A 21630-nucleotide genomic window follows, 5' to 3' on the forward strand; every position below is an offset into this window, starting at 1 on the left:
AATAGAATTCAATATATTTACATCCAGTGGCTCTAGGTCATTCATGAAGACAATTTCCAGAAATTGGTTATTTGGTATTTGGGAGATGGTAGGGAAGGAGTTCACTTAATAGGTCTTCTCCTTTTTAAAATATTTATTTATATATTTGAAAGGCAGAGTTACAAAGAGGCAAAGGCAGAGAGAGAGGTCTTCCATCAGCTGGCTCGCTCCCCAAATGGCCATGACAGCCAGAGCTGGGTGAATCCAAAGCCAGGAGCTGGGAGCTTCTTCAAGGTCTTCCATGTGGGTGCAAGGGCCCAAAAACTTGGGCCATGTTCTACTGCTTTCCCAGGCCACAGCAGAGAGCTGGACCAGAAATGGAGCAGCTGGGTCTTGAACCAGCACCCATATGGGATGCCAGCACTACAGGTAGCAGCTTTACCTGCTACGCCAGAGAGCAGCTCCTCAGTAGGTCTTCTTTAAGATTCATGTTCTAGGACAGTTTTTGCCTCTTCTATTTTTTTTTTCTAATGTATATTTTTAAATATTCAATATCCTGGCCTTAGATGTAAAAAAAGATCTGTTTGCTAGTTGTGGTTATATTTGATTGATCTGCTTTGGAACTCATTTGAATTTTCCCCATTTGACTTTCATTGGGGAAGGTGAATTTTGAAATGCAGTCAGAACTTTTTGGCAGAAAAATGCCAGGTAAAGAGAAGTAATCGTAGTGATTTTTATCACAATCATAAAAACAGTCATGACAAGCTGTTGGATGCATGGAATTTGTGCTGTGTTTAAAACCGCTACATGGGTTGCAGGAACTTTTCCCTCCTTCAGCCCTGCATCCAGATCTTTGTCTAGATCAGACTGGGTCTTCCTTTGTACAATTTCTAAAATATGTCCTTTCTTTATCTTTCATTTGGTCATAAGGTGGTCTTCAAGGTTGACCTTAAAGTTGCTCTCATTTCTTTCAGCTACATTCTCCCTCGAATGCGTCAGGTACACAGTAGTAAGTCATCTTCCCCCTGCATGTTTTTATCACATCATTCTGTAGATGTTACCTGCCCTACTTGGAAACTTTCTGTGGCTTTTAGTTGTCTATTTTTAAATTACTACAAGAGTATCTCTGACAGTTTGTGGGAAAATGCATTAAAAGATGCTTGTTTTATTGAAAAAACTTTTGAAATGCTGCATGATTTTTTCATAATACAGATTTTTCTATGAACCTTTTGAGGATCCCTCATATATATAATTTCAGGAAATTTTTGCACCAAAATAAACTTACCTTTTAATTTCATTTTCCATTAACTTTTTTTTAAGATTTATTTATTTATTTGAAAGTCAGAGTTACACAGAGAGAGAAGGAAGAGCAGAGAGAGAGAGAGAGAGAGGTCTTCCATCCGATGGTTCACTCCCCAATTGGCTGAAATAGCCGGAGCTGCACTGATCCAAAGCCAGGAGCTTCCAGGTCTGCCACATGGGTGCAGGGGCCCAAGCACTTAGGCCACCTTCCACTGCTTTCCCAGGCCATAGCAGAGAGCTGGATTGGAAGTGGAGCAGCCAGGACTTGAACTGGCATCCATATGGGATGCTGGCACTGCAGGTGGTGGCTTTACCCACCATGAACTTTTAAAAAAGATTTATTTATTTGAAAGGCAGAGTGAGAGAAAGAGGGAGAGACACAGAGATGTTGTCCAAATGCTGGTTCACTCCCGAATGCCACAGTAGCTGAGGCTGGGCCAGGGCTGAAGCAGGGAACCAGAAACACAATCCAGATGGCCCACATGGGTTGAAGGAAGAACCCAACTACTTGAGCTCTCACTGCTGCCTCCCAGGGTCTACATTAGCAGGAAGCAGGAGTTGGGAGCTGCAGCTGAGGTCAAGCATAGCTACTCTGATGTGGGTGCAGGTCTCCTAACTGCTGGGCTGTACTTCTGCTCAAACATAGACATTTTTGAAAGTAGGGGCATTATTCTGCCTACCACACATTTCTTTTACTTCTCCCTTATTAGAACAGAATCATTCTCATTCCAGAAAAACAGACAAGCAACTCAGGAACTATTTAAACAATTTGATCTCTTTTTAAAATTTTTTTAAAGATATATTCATTTATTTGAAAGAGTTACACACATACACACACACACACACACACAGATCTTTTATCCACTGGTTCACTCCCCAAATAGCTGTAGTGGCTGAAGCCAGGAGCCAGAAGCTTTATTCAAATCTCCCATGTGGGTTGCATGGGCCCTAGTCCCTATACCATCTTCTGCTGCTTTCCCAGGCTATTAGCAGGAAGTTGGATCAGAAATGGAGCAGTTTGGTCTCAAACTGGTGGCCACAGGGGATGCAGGCATCACAGGCTTAACCTACTACTCCGCAGTGCCGGCCCCACCCTTTGATCTCTTAATGGAAATAGAGATACTTTAAAATCAGCCCTCTATTTCCCTGCTTTCTGTATCCATGGGTTCAGCCAAGCATGGATCAAAAATATTCATTTTTAAAAATTGTGTTTTCAGACTTTTTTCTTGTTATTCTCTAAAGAATACAGTATAACTATTTACGTAGTGTTTACATATATTAGGTATTAGATGACTTGAAGTATATATGAGGATGTTTGTAGAATACATGCAAATACTGTGCCATGTTACATAAGGGACTTGAGTGCCCACAGATTTCGGTCTCCCTGAGGGGTGCTGGCAGATGTCTCCCATGACGAATGTACTTTGTTCAAGTTGGTGAAGAAGGGAGGGTTTCTGAACACTTAGGGGTTTTAAGGTACCTCCGAAGTGACAGACAACAGAAGTGTCACCTTCCAACTAAAATCAGTGAGGAAAAGAAGTGGTGTAAGACTTTGAGGAAGTTACTTAATTTCTAGGTCCTGACTTCTTTATCCATATGATAAGGAAATTGAATGGGCTTATCTTTTAATTTATTATTTATATGAATGTATGAAGGTGGTTATCTCCATTCTACTAAAAATTAATTAAAAGAGATTAATAGGTAACATACAGGTTTTTTTTTTTCTTTACCCTGGTCAGTGTATACCCTTGTTCCAGGATTCAGCAAGGTCAGGAAAGCCCGGGAAGTGCCATTGACTGGAAGTGACAAAGGTGAACAGCCGGAAAAGGACAGTGGAAAAACATGAAATCCAAATAATCTGTAGTTTAGTTAATAGTATTTTTTTTAAAAAAAGATTTATTTTATTTGAAAGAGTTACAGACAGTGAGAGGGAGAGACAGAGAGAAAGGTCTTCTATCCGCTGGTTCACTCCCCACATGGCTGCAATGGCTGAAGCTGAGCAGATCTGAAACCAGGAGCCAGGAGCTTCTTCCAGGTCTCCCACTTGGGTGCAGCAGTCCAAGCATTGGGGCCATCCTCTGCTGTTTTCCCAGGTGCATTAGCAGGGACCTGGATCGGAAATGCCGGCACTGCAGGCTGGGACTTTAACCCACTGCGTCACAGTGCTGGCTGCTAATTAATGTTATTGTACCAATATTAAGTTTATATGATGTCAGCCCGGCGCCATGGCTCACTAGGCTAATCCTCCGCCTGCGGCGCAGGCACTTCGGGTTCTAGTCCTGGTTGAGGCACCAGATTCTGTCCCGGTTGCTCCTCCTCCAGTCCAGCTCTCTGCTGTGGCCCGGGAGGTCAGTGAAGGATAGCCCAAGTCCTTGGGCCCTGCACCCACATGGGAGACCAGGAGGAGGCACCTGGCTTGGCTTCAGATCGGCACAGCGCAGGCCGTAGCGGCCATTTGGGGGGTGAACCAACGGAAGGAAGACCTTTCTCTCTGTCTCTCTCTCTCACTGTCTAACTCTGCCTATCAGAAAAAAAAAGTTTATATGATGTTAATATTATCAGAAGCTGGGTAAAGTGTAAAAGAACTGTGTATACCATCTTTGTAACTTGTTTCTAAGTCTAAAATTATTTTAAAATAACAAGATTTTTTAAAATATTTATTATTTTTTGAAAGAGTTATAGAGAGAGTTTCCATCCTCTGGCTCACTCCCCGGTTGTCCGCAATGGCCAGGGCTGGGCCAGGCCAAAGCCAGGAGCTGGGAGCTTCTTCCTGGATCTCCCACATGGGTGTCAGGGACCCAAGCACCTGGGCCATTTTCCACTGCTTTCCCAGGCTGTTAGCAGGAAACTGGAATGGAAGTGGAGCAACCAGGACACAAACTGGCACCCACATGGGATGCCTGGCGACACAGTGGCTTACCTGCTGCACCACAGTGCCGGCCCCCACAATTTGTTTGTTTAAAGATTTTATTTATTAGGCCGGCGCCACAGCTCACTAGGCTAATCCTCCGCCTTGCAGCGCCAGCACACCGGGTTCTAGTCCCGGTTGGGGCGCCGGATTCTGTCCCGGTTGCCCCTCTTCCAGGCCAGCTCTCTGCTGTGGCCAGGGAGTGCAGTGGAGGATGGCCCAAGTGCTTGGGCCCTGCACCCCATGGGAGACCAGGAAAAGCACCTGGCTCCTGGCTCCTGCCATCGGATCAGCGCGGTGCGCTGGCCGCAACGCGCCGGCCGCGGCAGCCATTGGAGGGTGAACCAACGGCAAAGGAAGACCTTTCTCTCTGTCTCTCTCTCTTTCACTGTCCACTCTGCCTGTCAAAAAAAAATAAATAAATAAATAAAATAAACATAAAAAAATTATTTAAAAAAAAAGATTTTATTTATTTATTTGTAAGGCAGAGTTACAGAGAGGTCTTCCATCTGCTGGTTTACTCCCCAAATGGCTGCAGCAGCCAAGGCCGGGCCGGGCCAAATCCGGGAGCCAGGAGATTCCTCTGGATTTCACACATGGGTGCAGGGGCCCAAGCACTTGGGCCGTCTTCTGCAGCTTTCTCACATGTGTTAGCAGGGAGCTGGATGTGAAGCAGAACAGCCAGGACTGGAACCAGGGCCCATATGGGATGCTGGCGCCGGGGGCAGCAGCTTTATCTGCTGTGCCACAGTGCCAATCCCCACAAGTTTGTTTTTTAAAGACTACAATAAGAATGGAAAAGCAAACTAGAGTTTGAGATGATTTTTAAACTATAGTAACTCATCCAGCTCACTAAGGGAAATACACAACCCAGTGGGGAAAATAGGCTGTGAACTGGAAAGGCCACATCACGTAAGAGGATATCTAGGGGCCCGCACCATGGCTCACTAGGTTAATCCTCTGCCTGAGGCGCCAGCATCCCATGTGGGCACCAATTATAGTCCCGGTTGCCCCTCTTCCAGTCCAGCTCTCTACTGTGGCCCAGGAAGGCAGTGGAGGATGGCCTGAGTGCTTGGACCCCTACACCTGCATGGGACACTGGGAAGAAGCACCTGGCTCCTGGCTTCGGGTCAGCACACCTCCAGCTGTTGCAGCCATTTGGGGAGTGAACCAATGGAAAGAAGACCTTTCTCTCTCTCTCTCTCTCTCTCTCTCTCTCTCTCTCACTGTCTATAACTCTACCTGTCAAAGAAATAAATAAATAATCTTAAAAAAAGAGAGGATATCTAAATGGGTTCTAAACATATGAAAAGGTGCCGGGTAATGCACATGGGTTCCAATTTCTGATAACTTTTTTAATTTTAAAATTCATTTTATTCAAAAAACTAAGAGATAGAGACAGAGAGAAATAGAGATCTCCCATCTGCTGGTTCACTCCCCAAGTTCCCAGCACAGCCGTGGCTGGGCCAGGTAGAAGCCAGGAGCTATGAACTTAGGTGGCAGAGACTCAACTCATTGAACCATCACCTGCTGCCTCCCAGGATGCACAGCAGTAGGAAACTGGAGGCAGAGAGGAACTGGGATCTTTTTTTTTTTTTTTTAAAGATTTACTTTATTTATTTGAAAGTCAGAGTTACACAGAGAGAAAAGGAGAGGCAGAGAGAGAGAGAGGTCTTCCATCCGCTGGTTCACTCCCCAGATGGCCTTAATGGTCGGAGCTGCGCCGATCCAAAGCCAGGAGCTTCCTCTGGGTCTCCCACGTGGGTGCAGGGGCCTGAGGACTTGGGCCATCTTCTACTGCTTTCCCAGGCCACAGCAGAGAGCTGGATCAGAAGAGGAGCAGCCAGGACTAGAACCGGCGCCCATATGGGATGCTGGCACTTCAGGTCAGAGCTTTAACTTGCTGCGCCACAACACCGGCCCCCGAGGAACTGGGATCTTAACCACTACTCCAAACACCCACCCCTCCAAGTTGCTACTCTTGTCATTGCTGATGAGAATGTAAAATGGTGCAGCTACTGTGGAAAACTATATGACAATTCCTCAAAGAAGTTAAACAAAACTATCATATGCCTTCTTTGTATATACCCAAAAATACTAAAAGCAGGGCCTTGAACAGATATTTGAACTCCAGTGTTCATACCAGCACTATTCAGGTAGCCAAAAGGTGGGAACAACCCAAATATCCATTGACAGATGAATGGATAAGGAAAATGTAGTATGAACATACAATGGAAGATTGTTAATCCTTCAAAAGGGATGAAATTCTGATGCATGCTACAATATGGATGATTCTTGAGGACATTTTCTGTAAGTGAAACAAGCCAATCACAAAAGGACAAAATTGTATGATCACACCTAACGCGAGACTGAAATAGCCAAATTCATGGAGTCAGGAAGCAGAATAGTAGCTTGCCAGCGTGAGGAGTGAGGAGTGGGGAGTTTCAGTTTGAGATCATGGAAAAAATGGATGGTGATGATGCCTGCGTGACAGTATAAAGGTACTTAGTGCCACTGAACTGTGCACTGAAAACTGTTAAATAGTAAATCTTAGGTATTTTACCACATTTTCTTTTTTTTTTAAGATTTTATTTATTTATTTGACAGGTAGAGTTATAGACAGTGAAAGAGAGAGAGACAGAGAGAAAGGTTTTCCATCCGTTGGTTTAATCCCCAAATGGCTGCAATGGCTGGAGCTGCGCCTATCCAAAGCCAGGAGCCAGGAGCTTCTTCCCAGTTTCCCATGCCGGTGCAGGGGCCCAAGCACTTGTGCCATCCTCCACTGCTACCCCAGGCCATAGCAGAGAGCTGGACTGGAAGAGGAGCAGCTGGGACTAGAACCAGCACCCATATGGGATACCGGCACTGCAGGCGGAGGATTAACCTGATGCACCACGGCGCTGGCCCCTTACCACATTTTCTAAATGGATAGTTGTAGTGATGATTGTGAGATTCAGATTGAATCATATTGTGATGATGTTTCCTAGAATGGCTACAATGAGAAGACCAGGCATGGGAGTGGGCGTTTAGCCTAGCAGGTTAAGCTGTCCACATTACACATTGGAGTCCCTAGGTTCAAGTCCCAGCTCCAGCCTCTGACTTCAGTTTCTTGCTAATGCCAGCCTTTGAAGGTAGCACTCAAAGGTAGCAGTGCTGGCTCATGTAATTGGTTTCCTACCAGCAACAGTGAAGATCTGGCTAGCATTTGCAGCTCCTGGCTTCTGCCCTGGTCCAGCCATAGCCAACTTGGGCATTTGGGGGAGAGCCAACAGATGGGAGCGCTCTCTCTCTCTGTGTTTCTCTCTGCCTCTCAAGTACATTAAAAAAAAAAAAAAAAGACCAATGATTGGAAGCAACTGGAACACTGGTGTTCTGCTGGTAGGAGTATAAATTGGTCTAAGTTCCTTGGAAAACTGTTTGGCATTACCTCCATAGCTGAACGTGTGCAAGCCTAATTGACTCCTAGTTTCATATCCAACAGAAATATTTTTATATAGGTACCAAAGGACATACAAGAATGTTCTTAGCAGCATTGTTTTTTTAATAGCCCCCAAAGTGACCCAACCAAAGTCTCATCAACAGGAGGATGGGTTCAATAATTTGTAAATATCTGTGCAATGGGATTTGTCGCTCCCCCTCTTCGTGGAGGAGCAACACAGGACCCTGCGCTGTTCTTTCGTCTGCTCGGCCCTCCCCGGGTTTGCTGCTGGTTCTTCCCGGGTTGGCTACTATCCCTTCCACCTCCGTGGAAGGGCAGTTCCCCCTGGCCGCATTCCCCACTTCCGCAGGGGAGCGGCACACCGCCGGCCGGCTCTCTCGGGGGCTGCACGGGTTCCCTTAGATGTTCCCCATAGATGTTCCCTGTGCATGCCGTCTCTCTCCTCCTTTATAGTCCTCCTCCGCCAATCCCAACTCGGCTGAGTACGCTGCTCTCCAATCAGGAGCAAGTCCTACAGTTAATTGGTTGAACTGGAGGCAGCTGTGCGGAAGCTGTTTACTTCTCTCCCAGCGACATATTGTGGGAGAGCAGATGCATAGAATAAGTCCTAATTCGAGTAACTTAGTCTAGTCCGGATTGCTCCCCACAGATCCCCCTTTCTTTTTATTTTTTAGCGTTGATACGCGCCTGTCTTCGGTGTCCCGCGGCACACACTCTGCTCTACTTGCTAGAGTTGCCACAGGCTCTTACAAGTCCTATCAATCAGGAAAACCGAATCCGGGTCCTCTCTTCGCCATTGTGAGGAGGTTTTTAGGCGCTGATGCATGCCTGTGTTCGGTGCCCTGCAGCGCATGCTCTGCTCTGCCCGCAGGGGCTTACAAAACCTATCAGGCAAACCGAATCCAAGCCTTCTCATTGCCTTATTGTGGGGGAGACTTATTAGTGTTGGTTCGTGCCTATCTTCGGTGACCTGCAGCTCATACTCTGGTCGAGCTTTGCTGGCGCTTACCGCCTTAAATCAGGCAGACCGAATCCAAGCCTCCTAATTGTTGCATTGTGGGGAAGCTTTACTGATGTTAATTCGTGCCTGTCTTCGGTGACCTGCGGCTAGCCGCCCAGGTGCTCACCGCCTCACTAATCGGGCAGACCGAATCCAAGCCTTCTAATTGGCATGTTGAGGGGAGGCCTTATTTCTCTCTATTTCTCTATCTCCGGGCATTCCTATTTCTCCCATTTTACTTCTATCTTCCAGCATTCCTATTTCTCTCACTTAACTTCTAAAACTTCTGTTTCTCTTATCCCCGCAGCTTCCCGGCACCTCGCCACTTCAGCCCGCGCGCCTCTCTCATCTGCGCAGCTTCCCGGCTTTGCGCGGCTCGGCTTCGCGCGCTCCCGCCCCGCGGTCTCCACGCTTAACCCTTTCGCGTCTGAACCACGGCCTACGCCAGCGTTCCCTATCTATTCACGCCCCGTGCTCTCTCTGCACGCGGCGGCTTCCGCGAGTAACACAGCGTAGCTTGCGTCTCCGCCACTAGGATTCAATCTAAGTTCCCCGGGCTAGCCTGGCGAATTCAACCCAGCGTACGTCTCCGCCCCACGATTTGGCTTCCCGTCCTTTGCTCCCCGGGCTAATCAGACGGATCCCAATCTGGCTCACGTTTCAGCTTCTAGTTTCAACTTTTCGCCCCCTATTCCCGGGCTAACTTGAGAATCCCAAAGTGGCTTTCGTTTCCGCCTTGGCCTGCCCCCCACGGCTTCAATTTCCCTAACACTTTTCTCTACCCGGTGTGTTTCCCCAAGCTTTCCTCCAACGATATTCCTCCCTCATTTCTCCTGGCCTCTCCCCACAGTCCGCGTCCGAGTCTGTTTGTTCTAGCTTTCACTTTCGCTTTCGACCTTAGAGATTTCTCCCAGCTTCCCCCCGTAGTCCGTATCCGAGTCTATGCCTAGGCTTTCAATAGCTTCTTCCGGCACCCTTTTCGTCCGGCTTTTCCCTAGGCTGTTTGCTAGTCTCTCTCTCCGGTAATTTCCCTAGGCTGTTTGCTAGTCTCTCTCTCCGATATTTTCCCAATTCTTCCCGTTTCTTCCCTCCTAAGTTTCATATCCGTCCTAGGTTTCCTATCCGAGCTAGGTTTCCTATCCGAGTCACGGCACCATTATGTCGCTCCCCGTCTTCGTGGGGGAACGACACAGGACCCTGCGCTGTTCTTTCGTCTGCTCGGCCCTCCCCGGGTTTGCTGCTGGTTCTTCCCGGGTTGGCTACTATCCCTTCCACCTCCGTGGAAGGGCAGTTCCCCCTGGCCGCATTCCCCACTTCCGCAGGGGAGCGGCACACCGCCGGCCGGCTCTCTCGGGGGCTGCACGGGTTCCCTTAGATGTTCCCCATAGATGTTCCCTGTGCATGCCGTCTCTCTCCTCCTTTATAGTCCTCCTCCGCCAATCCCAACTCGGCTGAGTACGCTGCTCTCCAATCAGGAGCAAGTCCTACAGTTAATTGGTTGAACTGGAGGCAGCTGTGCGGAAGCTGTTTACTTCTCTCCCAGCGACATATTGTGGGAGAGCAGATGCATAGAATAAGTCCTAATTCGAGTAACTTAGTCTAGTCCGGATTGCTCCCCACAGGATTCTTGCTGGCAGTAAAGATAAGGACTACTACTAAGTGCAGCAAACTTGGTAGCTCAGATATACTGAGCAGGAAAAAGGAATAAATGTTTTATTTTATGATATTTGTATTAGGTTTAAAAATAGGCAAAACTAATCAGTGGTGACAGGAATCAGGGTAGGGATACAGTAAAGGTTATGAGAGAGGACACAAAGCTGTAGGGTACCCGGAATACTCGCTTTCCTTATCTGCGTGCTAGTGATGTGAGTATGTTGACTTTTGAGTTTTTTTAATATTTATTTAATTACTTATTTGAAAGTCAAAGTTACAGAGAGAGAGAGAGAGAGGGAGAGACAAAGATTATCCACTCGCTGGTTCATTCCCAAAGTGGCCACAACAGCCAGGGTTGGGCCAGACTAAAGCCAGGAGTTTCATGGGGGTCTCCCAGGTGGGTGGATGGTCCCAAATACTCAGACCATCCTCTGCTGTTTTCCCAGGCCATTAGCCAGGAGCTGGGTGGGAGGTGGAGCAGCCAGCACAACAAACCCGTGCCCGTATGGGATGCCAGCATCCCAGGTGGCAGCTTTACCTGCTACATCACAATTCCAGCCCCGACTTTTGAAAGTTTATGAAACTTTAACCACTTGATTTCTTATTTTTTTGTAGATAAGTGAGAAGGAATATAGTGAGAAGTCCATATTTGTTTACTGAACAACATAATGCTTCATTATTTTATTTTACCCCCAAGCTCTCTGATAAAATTGGAGGTCCTGAATGCATATTCTTTCCTACTCTTATTCTGGTTGTTTTCAAGTTTAAAGTGAAATTTTCAAGTTTAAGCTTGACTTCCTTTTGAGGACAGTTTTAGCTGGTGGTGCTAACTGTGCAGCACATTGAACCCTGACCTCAGTGGAGGTCTATTTGCTGTGTCAGGGGAATTGATGATTGAAGTTCACACTCCACTCCCAGATTCTAGAGGATTTACCAGGGAGTGGAGAAGGTGGCTCAGTGCCAGCTTTAGTGCTCCGTATTGCTTTACTGTATATCTGGAAACGTTGATTGGAGTAGTCAGTGGTGGGGAGGTATGTTTAGCTACATGAGGCAGAATTTTGTTAGTGATGTTTCTATTTATAGTTTTGTCAACTCTTACACATACTTGGTTTCTTTCCCCTTCCTTTAACCCTTCTGGTGCCTGTCCTATATTTTATTCATTTTGGGTTTTGCTTTGAGCTAGCTGTTAATTCTTTCATGAAGGCATATCTGTTTTTAAATTCAGCAGATATTCTTTGGTTGTTTTCCATATGCTAGGCACCTGGGATACAGGAATAAGACACGTAATCTCTACCCTCAAAATGCCTGCAGTCCCAGAGAGAAACTAGACAAACGATTGATTGTGGTCCCAACACGATGTGTGCGCTGGGATAGAGATCTGTCTGGGGGGTTACTGAGTAACTCATAGAACTGATAAATCTAGACCAGGAACTGGAAGCATACTGAGGGAGTCACAGCTAAGCTGTGAATTCTGAAGGACGTGTGTGGGTGCATCCGAGTGGAGCTGGGGAATGAGAGCACTGGGGCTTCAGGGGATGCAGAGGCCACGTCATGAAAGGCCTTGCGTGTCGCGCCAAGAGGTGGGGGCTTCATTCTGAGGACAGTGGGGAGTTTGTGGGGGGCCAGGCGAGGCAATCAGGAACAAAGGAGTGATGTGATTAAAAATTTTTAAAGATATTTTTTATTTGAGAGGTAGAGTCACAGACAGAGGAAGGGAGAGACAGAGAAAGGTCTTCCATCTGTTAGTTCATGCCCCAATGGCCAGAGCTGGGCCAATCTGAAGCAAGGAGCCAGGAGCTTCCTCCATGTCTCCCACGAGGGTGCAGGGGCCCAAGCACTTGGGCCATTTTCTACTGCTTTCCCAGGCCATAGCAGAGAGCTGGACAGGAAGTGGAGCAGCCAGGACGTGAATAGGCACCCATATGGCATGCTGGCATTGCAGGTGGAAGATTAGCCTACTGCGTCACAGCACTGGCCCCCAATGTGGTTAAATGTTAAATGATCGTGCTAGTGATAATCGTGTATACTGAAGCTGAATGTGTGAACTGAAGAAGGCTATTACAGGAGTGGGATTATCTAGCCTGTATTTCTCAGAGAGTTATAGTAGCAACATAGGCATCATGGGAGAGTTGTTAAACATACAGCATCTTGGGAGTCACTCTAGACTTACTGAGTCAGAATGGGCTTTTCAATAAGATCTCCAAATAAGTTATATGCACATCCAAGTTGGAGAAGTACTGATTTAGATGGATATGATGATGGCCAACTGTGGACAGCTGGTGCAAAGAAGAAAGGAGAAATTTCAAGAGTAGAATACATGTTCTTCCCTCAATTTGGAATCCTCCTTCTCCCGAGACATACACCAGCTAACTCCTGTTCATCCTCTACTTTTCAGCTTAAAAGGAACTTCTCCGAGGCCACACCCCCGATACACTATTGACACCCTTAGCATATCTTCCCATAGCACCTTGTACTCATGTTATCATTTTTTACTCCTTCATTGCAATTCCTTAGTTGCCAGTCTCTTTCCCTAGACTGCATTATGAAGGCAGGGGCTGTCTTTCTGTGATGCCTGGCACATGGTCAGGCACTGACTAAAAGTTTCTGGTATGGTTAATATGAGTGAGTTCACTACTGCGTTAGAGAAGAGAAGTTGGAGCTTACCGGTTGGTTCACACTTCAGTTGTTGAGAAGGTGGTGTGCCCAGAGAGAATACGGAAGCTCTGCACCATGCCCTGCCCCCACCATAACTTGCTGAGGTCACTACAGTGAAAGAACTGAATTGAGGGGCTGGCGCTGTGGCGCAGTGGGTTAACGCCCTGGCCTGAAGTGCCAGCATCCCATATGGGTGCTGGTTTGAGACCCAGCTGCTCTGCTTCTTGTCCAGCTCTCTGCTATGGCCTGGGAAAGCAGTAGAAGATGGCCCAAGTCCTTGGGCCCCTGCACCCACGTGGGAGACCTGAAAGAAGCTCCTGGCTCCTGGCTTCGGATTGGCACAGTTCCAGCCGTTGCGGCCATCTGGGGAGTGAACCATCAGATGGAAGACCTCTCTCTCTCTCTGCTCTCCTCTCTCTGTGTAACTCTGATTTTCAAATAAAATAAATACATCTTTAAAAAAAAAAAAGAACTGAATTGAACTGCTCAACACCTGGTTGGCATTGCAAAACCTCTGTACAAACCAGGAAATTTGCCATGAAATGGTACATTTATAATAGACACTACCACTAAAGTAGCTGAGGTTTTTTTTTAAATTGATTTGCTACTAAAAGGATTTAAACTCACAAGGAACAATTTTATGTTCTAAATTTTAAATCTACAAAATTTAGATTAGATGAATTGTTAAATATTATTAATGACAACTTTTTTTTTTTTAAGATTTATTTATTTATTTGAAAGTCAGAGTTACCCAGAGAAGGAGAGGCAGATAGAGAGAGACAGAGAGGTCTTCCATCCACCAGTTCACTCCCCAATTGGCCACAATGGCCAGAGCTGTGCTGATCCGAAGCCAGGAGCCAGGAGCTTCCTCTGGGTCTCCCATGTGGGTGTAGGGGCCCAAGGACTTGGGCCATCTTCTACTGCTTTCCCAGGCCATAGCAGAGAGCTGGATTAGAAGTGGAGCAGCCAGGACTTGAACCGGTGCCCATATGGGATGTCGCCACTGCAGGCAGTGACTTTACCTGCTACACCATAGTGCCAGCCCCCACGACTCAACTTTGAAACACAAATTTACCCCTTTTCCTCCTTCCAATTTCTGGAAAAGTTTAAGTAAAGCATATTCTCAGGTACTAAGCTGAATTGTTTAAGAAATTATCATTGGTAACTACTGACTTGCATAAATCAAGTTTCTCTTAATAACATGTAATGTCAACACTGTTGAAGTAAACTAGGTTTTAATTAAGAAAACGAAAAAGAAGATGGATTTGGGCAAGTTAGGGGGAAGGATGTCCATGTTATAATTATTCACAATCTTAGGAAATCCTAATGACACTAATAAGTTCCAGGCATGTTCCAAGTGCTTTATATGGGTTATCTTGCCCCTCTCAGTAATCCCCTATAAGGCAGATACTCTTAATATCCCCACTTTACAGATGAGAAAACAGGAATAGGAGGATAAGTAATGTGCCCAAGATTACACATTCAGTCAGTGGCAAGATTCAAAGCAGGGAGACTGGTATCTAGTTTTAGGCAAAATAGCCTTGTAGCACTGTGCTTAGTGTTTTATGTTTCCAGTTGATCTTTATAAAAGCAACATGAGGAAGGTATTATTATTGTGTTTTACAGACAAGGAAACAAAGGCTTGAAAACGTTGTGCAGCGTAAGCTGGGGGTAGACAGCTATTCACTGGTGAAGCTCCACTTCAAACCTAGTGTGTCCACCTTGAAAGCTGGCCAGCAGTGTGATGCCTCCATGTCGAATCTAGACTACTTGTGGGTAAAAAATGAAATAAAATACCTGTGGAGTTTGGGTCTTAAGATCACTGAGGAACTGAGAGAAGATGCCTAGCGTTATTTAGATTGTGAGGTGGGGGTAGGGGGATCAACAGTTCCTATTGCTGTGGCAGCACTGACATTTTTCTCTCTCTCTTTTTTAAAGATTGTATTTATTTATTTGAGAGGTAGTTAGTTACAGACAGAGAGGGAGAGATCAAGAGAAAGGTCTTCCATCTGCTGGTTCACTCCCCAAATGACTGCAAAAGCTGGAGCTGGGACAATCCGAAGCCAGAAGCCAGGAGCTTCTTCCAGTTCTCCCACAAGGGTGCAGGGGTCAAAGGACTTGGGCCATCTTCCACTGCTTTCCCAGGCCATATCAGAAAGCTGAATCAGAAGTGGAGCAGCCAGGACACTAACTGGAACCAATATGGGATGCTGGCACTGCAGGTGAAGGCTTAGCCTACTATGTCAGAATGCCAGTCTATCCTTCCTTCCTACCTTATTTATTTGTTTGTTTGTTTGTTTGAAAGGCAGAGTTAGAGGGAGAGAAGGAGACAGAGAGATCTTCTATCTGGGGGTTGACTCCCCAAATGGCTGCAGCTGGACTGATCTGAAGCTGGGAGCCAGAAGCTTCTTTTAGGTTTCCCATATGGGTACAGGGGCCCAAGCACTTGAGCCATCCTTCACTGCTTTCCCAGGCAAATTAGCAGGGAGCATACAAGATGCCAGCGCCACTACGCCATAGCACTGAACCCAGCAGCACTGACATTTCAAGTTTGGAGGAGCAAAGGAGATGAGGGGCCTCAAAAATCCATCTATCCCCATAACTGACCAGATTGAGCTTTGAACTCAAGTAGTTAGGAGCCTTAGCCTGTGTAATAAGCTGTAACTTCAATAACTAGGGAGTAGTTACTGTCATTTTCTTCTGACCTCAGAGAAGTGGATGGATTAGAAATACTGAATGTCAGAACTGGAAGGAACCAGTTCTAGCCTTCCACAGTCCACTTTTCCTCTCCCCCTCATTTTATAACAAGGAGTAATTAGGTGACTTGCCAAAGTCTACTAAAACCGTGGGATTAGAGTACAGGATCACATTCTTTGCCCTGTACCTTATGACACTGTACGTTTCATATTAGTACCTTATGCTTAAAACTGTTCTGCCATCCTAGTAACTTCTTCAGTGCCTAGGTCTCCTGGAAATACTAACTTTTTATCCTTTTCCCATCCGTCCTAAGCATATACTAACTCTGACTTCAGCTGCCTTCATGGATGATGATCCAAACCAGTGTTTGGAGTTAAAAATGAGATTCTCTGAGCTGTTCACACCCTCAATTTTTGTAAAGCTGCATGCAGGAGACAATACGCTTATGGAACTTTTTTATGAAATTGCTAACTCCTCCCCTAAAGTTTAAGAGCTCTAAATGATGTGCAGTAATCTCATTCCTGTTCTTAAAAAAAAAAAAAAAAAAGATTTATTTATTTATTTGAGAGGTAGAGTCACAGAGTTAGGGAGAGACAGAGTGAGAGGTCTTTCATCTGCTGGTTCACTCCCCAAATGGCTGCAACAGCCAGAGTTGGGCTAATTCAAAGTCGGGAGCCAGGAGCTTCTTCTGGGTCTCCCACATAGGTTCAGGGGCCCAAGCATTTGGGCCATCTTCCATTGCTTCCATTGCAGCCATTTAGGGAGTGAAGCAATGGATGAAAGACCTTTCCCTCTGTAATTCTACCCCTAAAAAAAGTCACTTTCTTCCATGGTTTAACACTACTGAAGGTAGCCATCTTCTGTTTATTGAAATGTTTATTTTTCATTTTATTTGAAGGCAGAGAGACAAAGAAGTCCTTCACCTGCCGGTTCACTTGTTCACTCTAAATGCTTGTCACAGCCACTGCTCAATCCAGGTCTCTAAGGCAGCGCCTTAACCTCAGCACCAAATAGCCTCCCCATCTTCTGCTTCTTTAAATCACTATAAAAAAGAGCAGGACCACCAATACAGTAGTTTGCTGATTACTGAAATATTCTAAGAGTTGGGCTGCACACTAACAGTAGAGCAGACTTTGGACCTAGCCTTGTTCCTAAAGTCTTCATTATGATGCAGGTCACAAAGGATTGTGATTAATGAGATCAAGCAAGGGAGCAAATATTACAGTTAAAGATTAAAACTGTTCTAAAGGACTCAGCATCAAGTAAGTCATAGCTGTGGTCAGTAATAAAACTAAGCCCCTATAAATATAAAATAATATTCCAGATCCTACAGAATTGGCATAAACATATTGAACACATTGATTATGCAAGTTGCCCCCAGCGTGTACTATGAGTTATATGTATAGCATGCATAATCTAAACATGCATTTGGTGATGTTTTAAAGCCCCTCTGTGCCAGGCACTGTAGACAAATCCAGGTTGGCAGAGCTCCTGAAGAGCTTGGAGTCTACCCAGGGGAACAGGTGTACACAGTGACTATTCTGTGAAAAAGGATGCAGGCACGGAACAGTACTTTTTCAGATCAGGGTTCATGACAGAAGTATCATTTGAGCTGAACCTTGAAGAGTTTGAGTAAGTGATGATGGTGGAGGTGAAGGCAGAAACAAATGCATTGCGATTTGAGAAAATGGTATGGGCAAAGGCATTGAGGTGGGAAAGGACACAGCATGACAATGACATCGTTACAAGCTACAGGTAGTCAAGTCCTCAGTGTAAATACCCTTTCTGAAATCCTTTCATCAGTCCCATATGATGGCTAGTATTATTTCTGCTGTACAGTTTCGAAAACTGGGAGGACGGAGAGGCTAACTGAGTGGCAGAGCCAGAGTTCCAACGCAATGTCTTGTCTCAAAGCCAGTGCTCATGGCTGCCATACTGGACAGGAAATAGCAGACAATTCAGCTTACCTTGAGGAGACAGCGTATAGATAAGGATGTGTGTTGAAGAACATCTTGAAAAGTGTTTCGGGAAGTTTTCTAGGAGATGGTGAAAATGAATAGGAATAGATGAAAGGTTTGATGGAGGAGGTTCAGAAATAATTGGCAATTGATTGTTCTGGGGACTAGGGAAGAGGGGAAAGTCATAGTTGGTTGACTGAGTGAACTGTGGCACCATTGACACAAATAGGAAAACGAGAAGAAAGTATTGTGGAGGATAAGTAGATATGGAGCAATAATTTTGATTTTAGACTTGTTGCATTCAGAGCACAGATGAAATAAACCTATTGGAAATTAGGCCATGAATGTAGCTTCTCATTTTAAGAAGTGTGGAGGGCTGGCATTGCGGCGCAAAAGGTTAAGCCACGGCCTGCAACGCTGGCATCCCATGTGGGCACTGGTTCAACTCCTGGCCACTCCACTACCTATCCAACTCCCTGCTGATGTGCTTGGGAAGGCAGCAGAAGATGGCCCAAGTGCTTGGGCCCCTGCCTCCCACATGGGAGACCTGGACGGAGTTCCTGGATCCTGGCCTTGTCCTGGCCCAGTCTCTGGTGTTGTGGCCATTTGGGGAGTAAACCAGTGGATGGAAGATCAATTTCCCCATTCTTTCTCTAGAAAAAAAAAGAAGTGTGAATTGAAAGGAGGCTAGAGGACAATAACTGGAGGTTACTGACAGCCAGAGCTTTATCAAACAGCTTTGTTAAACTTTGACTTCAGTGGGCCTTATCTCTTCTGCATCTTATTAGCCTCCCATATCTTGTCATCACTCCAACTGCTTCACTCGTAGCTCCTCTGTGAACCACAACTTCCTCTGCTTCCAACTCTGCAATTCTTATTGCAGTTACTGTCCACCCTCCCTGTGATCTCTAATCTTGGAATACCTCCGCATGCACCTGGCCCAGCAGTCCCCTTCTGTGTTCGCTGGCCTTTCTCTCGGAGTGTAGGCCTGTGGTCAGTCATTTCAATTCTGCCCTCTCTGGCATCTCACAATACCTCTTCTGTAGCACCACCTTCCTCCCCTCCACTCCATATCCAAAGGACCCTTCTCGTCACCAGTGAAGGCCTTAAAGGGTAATGGGATTATAATCATAATTATATTATGACTATCGGCTTCTCGGAAGTTATCCTTTGTGGTGGGAATTAACACTGGGCATCCCTTGTTGGGCTTCCTTTGTGCCTGTAGCCTGTGGTACTCTCACTGGAGAATGTACTCTAGGAGTGAACTAAGCAGATAGTATAGATTGGATCACCTTTTTTCCTACTTATGTCTTGTTTCCAAACTTCTGAGGTGTTCAGAGAAGAGGGAGCTAATAGGGGGACATAAAGTTGAAACAGTTTCTAAGGCCCTTTAAGGTGACAGTAGGGGCTGGCGTATGCCAGCATCCCATATGATTCTCTCCCTCTCCCTCTCCCTCTCCCTCTCCCTCTCCCTCTCCCTCTCCCTCTCTCCTTCTCTCCTTCTCTCCTTCTCTCCTTCTCTCCCTCTCTCCCTCTCTCCCTCTCTCCCTCTCTGGCTTTGCCTTTCAATAAATAAATCTTTTTTTTAAGTAATAATAATAATGGCAATGGACCGAGCCACTGTACTGGCATCCTCTAAGTTCTGAAACCAGACTAGTGAGTGGAAACCAGCCCTGGACTCTGAAGCAGCACTGGTCTGATTGAGGACTTTTGCTGGGCTCTGCACCCACACCGCGTTGGTTCCAGGCTAGCCTTGGTAAAGCCATTTAACAATCGCCCGTGCTGGTTCTCAGCTCGGGGCCCTTAGACCTTTCATGTACATAGCACAAGAAGCCAGCAGATGGAGTTGTGGTCCTAGAACTGTCTTCAGGGCTTCTCAGGAGTTCCGGTTTTGCAAAAATATCCTCCCTGGCTCCATCCATACCCTCGCACGCAGTCAGAATTTTACTCGAGATGTGCCAGAGTGTGATGCCAGAGCCCTGGTGTGAGCAGATAGGGAGCTCCTGAAAGGCTGTTTAGACTTGGAAGTCATAAGGAACTCTTGCTGGCAGGGACACGCCTGTTTACTGTTCTGATCCAAACCAAGCGACTTGAGAGGCAGGAGTGCCTTCTTGACCTCGATCTTTATTGATCTTGGTATCAGCACCTCCAGTGACGTGTCCTGCGGGGCAGGAGAGGATTAACAAGTGCCTCATGCACCGGCAGAGAAGGAAGCCTGCCTGTTGCTGCAGAAATCGGCACTGGGCAGGTGTGGGCAGAGGGGTCTGGGTGGTACCGAGCGCCCCATAGGACGTTCAGCACCTGGCTGCGCAATTTGGTAGTGGCTCTGATTTTGAAGCAGAAGCAGAAGGCTTTGAAGCTGGCCAGTAAGGGACGTGTCACGCAGTTGACTGATGGTCTTGATTTGAATAGGAGGCGTCTGTTAACAGGGATGAAGCTTGCCTGGCCACTGTGAACTCTGAATGCCCAGGTCTGAGTCCGCTTTGGAGCATTCAGATAGCCCTGGTGTTTCCCAGCCAGCTCTCCCTTTCGCTTCAGGACAAATCTTACCCAAACCGGCACCATGGAGAAGTGGGACGGTAATGAGGGCACCTCTGCTTTTCACGTGCCTGAGTGGATGGTGAGTTCTTTGCTGGCTTTGTTTTTCCTTCTGTGTCTTGATAATGGAGGCAACCACGCCTGACAGATGACAGAGATCTCCCGGAAGAAGCTCCTGCCAAGATCTGTGTTTGGGAAAACAGTTGCTCTAATTTCTGCTTAGTTTTTGTATACTAGGTCACCCCTGTCTCTTAATTACCAGAGAGTAGGGAAGGGAGCTATGAGAGCTGCCTGGCTGGCGACAGCCTATTGCCTGTTTGTTTCTGTGGTGGGCAGGGGCTTTGCTACTGCAGCTGCTGTACTTCGTGGATTATTTTATTGTGTGTTTGCTTCACATTCTTTTTTTTAAGCTGATGCTTAGTTTATTGCTCATGTGGGTAAAAAAAAAAAAAAAGAACAGTAAGAGGAAAACAGAGAAAACTTTGTAGAAATAGAGTTTTCTCAAGTCTGGAAAGATCTAAAACATTTCTCACCTACCTGCCTGTTCACCCCCTGCCCCCTGTTTCTCCAGCTATTTTTTTAAGATTTATTTACTTATTTGCAAGTTAAGAGTTACAGAGAGAGAGGGACAGAGAGCACTTCCATCTGTTAGTTCACCCCCCAGATCGTCACACCAACCAAGGTTGGGCCAGGCTAAAACCAGGATCCAGGAGCTTCATCCAAGTCTCACATAGTTGCAAATGTCCAAACACTTGGGCATCTTCTGCTGCTTTTCCAAGGCCATTAGCAGAGAGCTAGATTGGAAATGGAGCATCCGGGACAGGAACTGATGCCCATATGGGATGCTGGCATTGCAGGTGGCGGCTTTACCCGCTATGCCACAGTGCCAGCCCCTCTCCAACTATTTTTACTTAACTTTCTACAAGGCAAGCACTATACAGCTCTCTTATGAGAGTCATTCAAAATACCATATTTACCTGAAAAATTATTTTAATAATAAAATGATGATAAGGACTTATTTGTTGATGAAAACTAGTACATAAAACCTAATTTTTAAATGTAATTTCAGTTTTTGGTTTAAAATAATTACCTGTGTGTGTTTAAATGTTTGTGTATTTATTTGAAACTCAGTGATCAGAATGACAAATTCTCCATCTGCTTGTTTATCCCCAACCCTTCAAATGGCTGCAACAGCCAGATCTGGGCCAGGCTGCAGCCAGGAACAAGGAACTTGATCTGGGTCTCCCACGTGGGTGACAGAGGCCCAAGCACTTGGGCCATTCTGTGCTGCCTTCCCAGATGCATTAGTAGGGAGCTGGATCAGAAGAGGAGTAATTGGGACTTGAACTATGAATTCTGATGTAAGATGCTGGTATCATAAGCAGCAGCTTAACCCACTGTACTACAATGCCAACCCTTTATCCTTGTGTTTCTAAATGGTTTCTTTAGGTTTAGCCTGATCTCTTATAGCATAAAAAGGAGAGAGAGAGAGAGAGAGAGA

At 46.0% G+C, this 21630-nt stretch overlaps 1 protein-coding gene across 7 annotated transcripts in view; it reads left to right on the forward strand.

Moving 5' to 3' along the window:
* The window catches only part of AHCYL2 (adenosylhomocysteinase like 2), a 228156-nt gene that overhangs the window by 134217 nt on the left and 72309 nt on the right, over window positions 1-21630 (forward strand). Inside the window, exon 1 of one of the 7 annotated variants that reach the window (XM_008258213.4) lies at window positions 19669-20211. The exons of 4 other annotated variants lie outside the window; for them this stretch is intronic. In XM_008258213.4, coding sequence (XP_008256435.1) covers window positions 20155-20211 — 57 coding nt within the window. In that variant the 5' untranslated portion in view covers window positions 19669-20154. Of the gene's footprint in view, window positions 1-19668; window positions 20212-21630 lie in introns of those variants that run through there. 2 more of the 7 variants (XM_070071304.1, XM_008258215.4) reach the window with 2 other exon arrangements.

The sequence above is a fragment of the Oryctolagus cuniculus genome, chromosome 3 (assembly GCF_964237555.1).
Source record: "Oryctolagus cuniculus chromosome 3, mOryCun1.1, whole genome shotgun sequence".
In the NCBI taxonomy this organism is placed as follows: Eukaryota; Metazoa; Chordata; class Mammalia; order Lagomorpha; family Leporidae; genus Oryctolagus; species Oryctolagus cuniculus.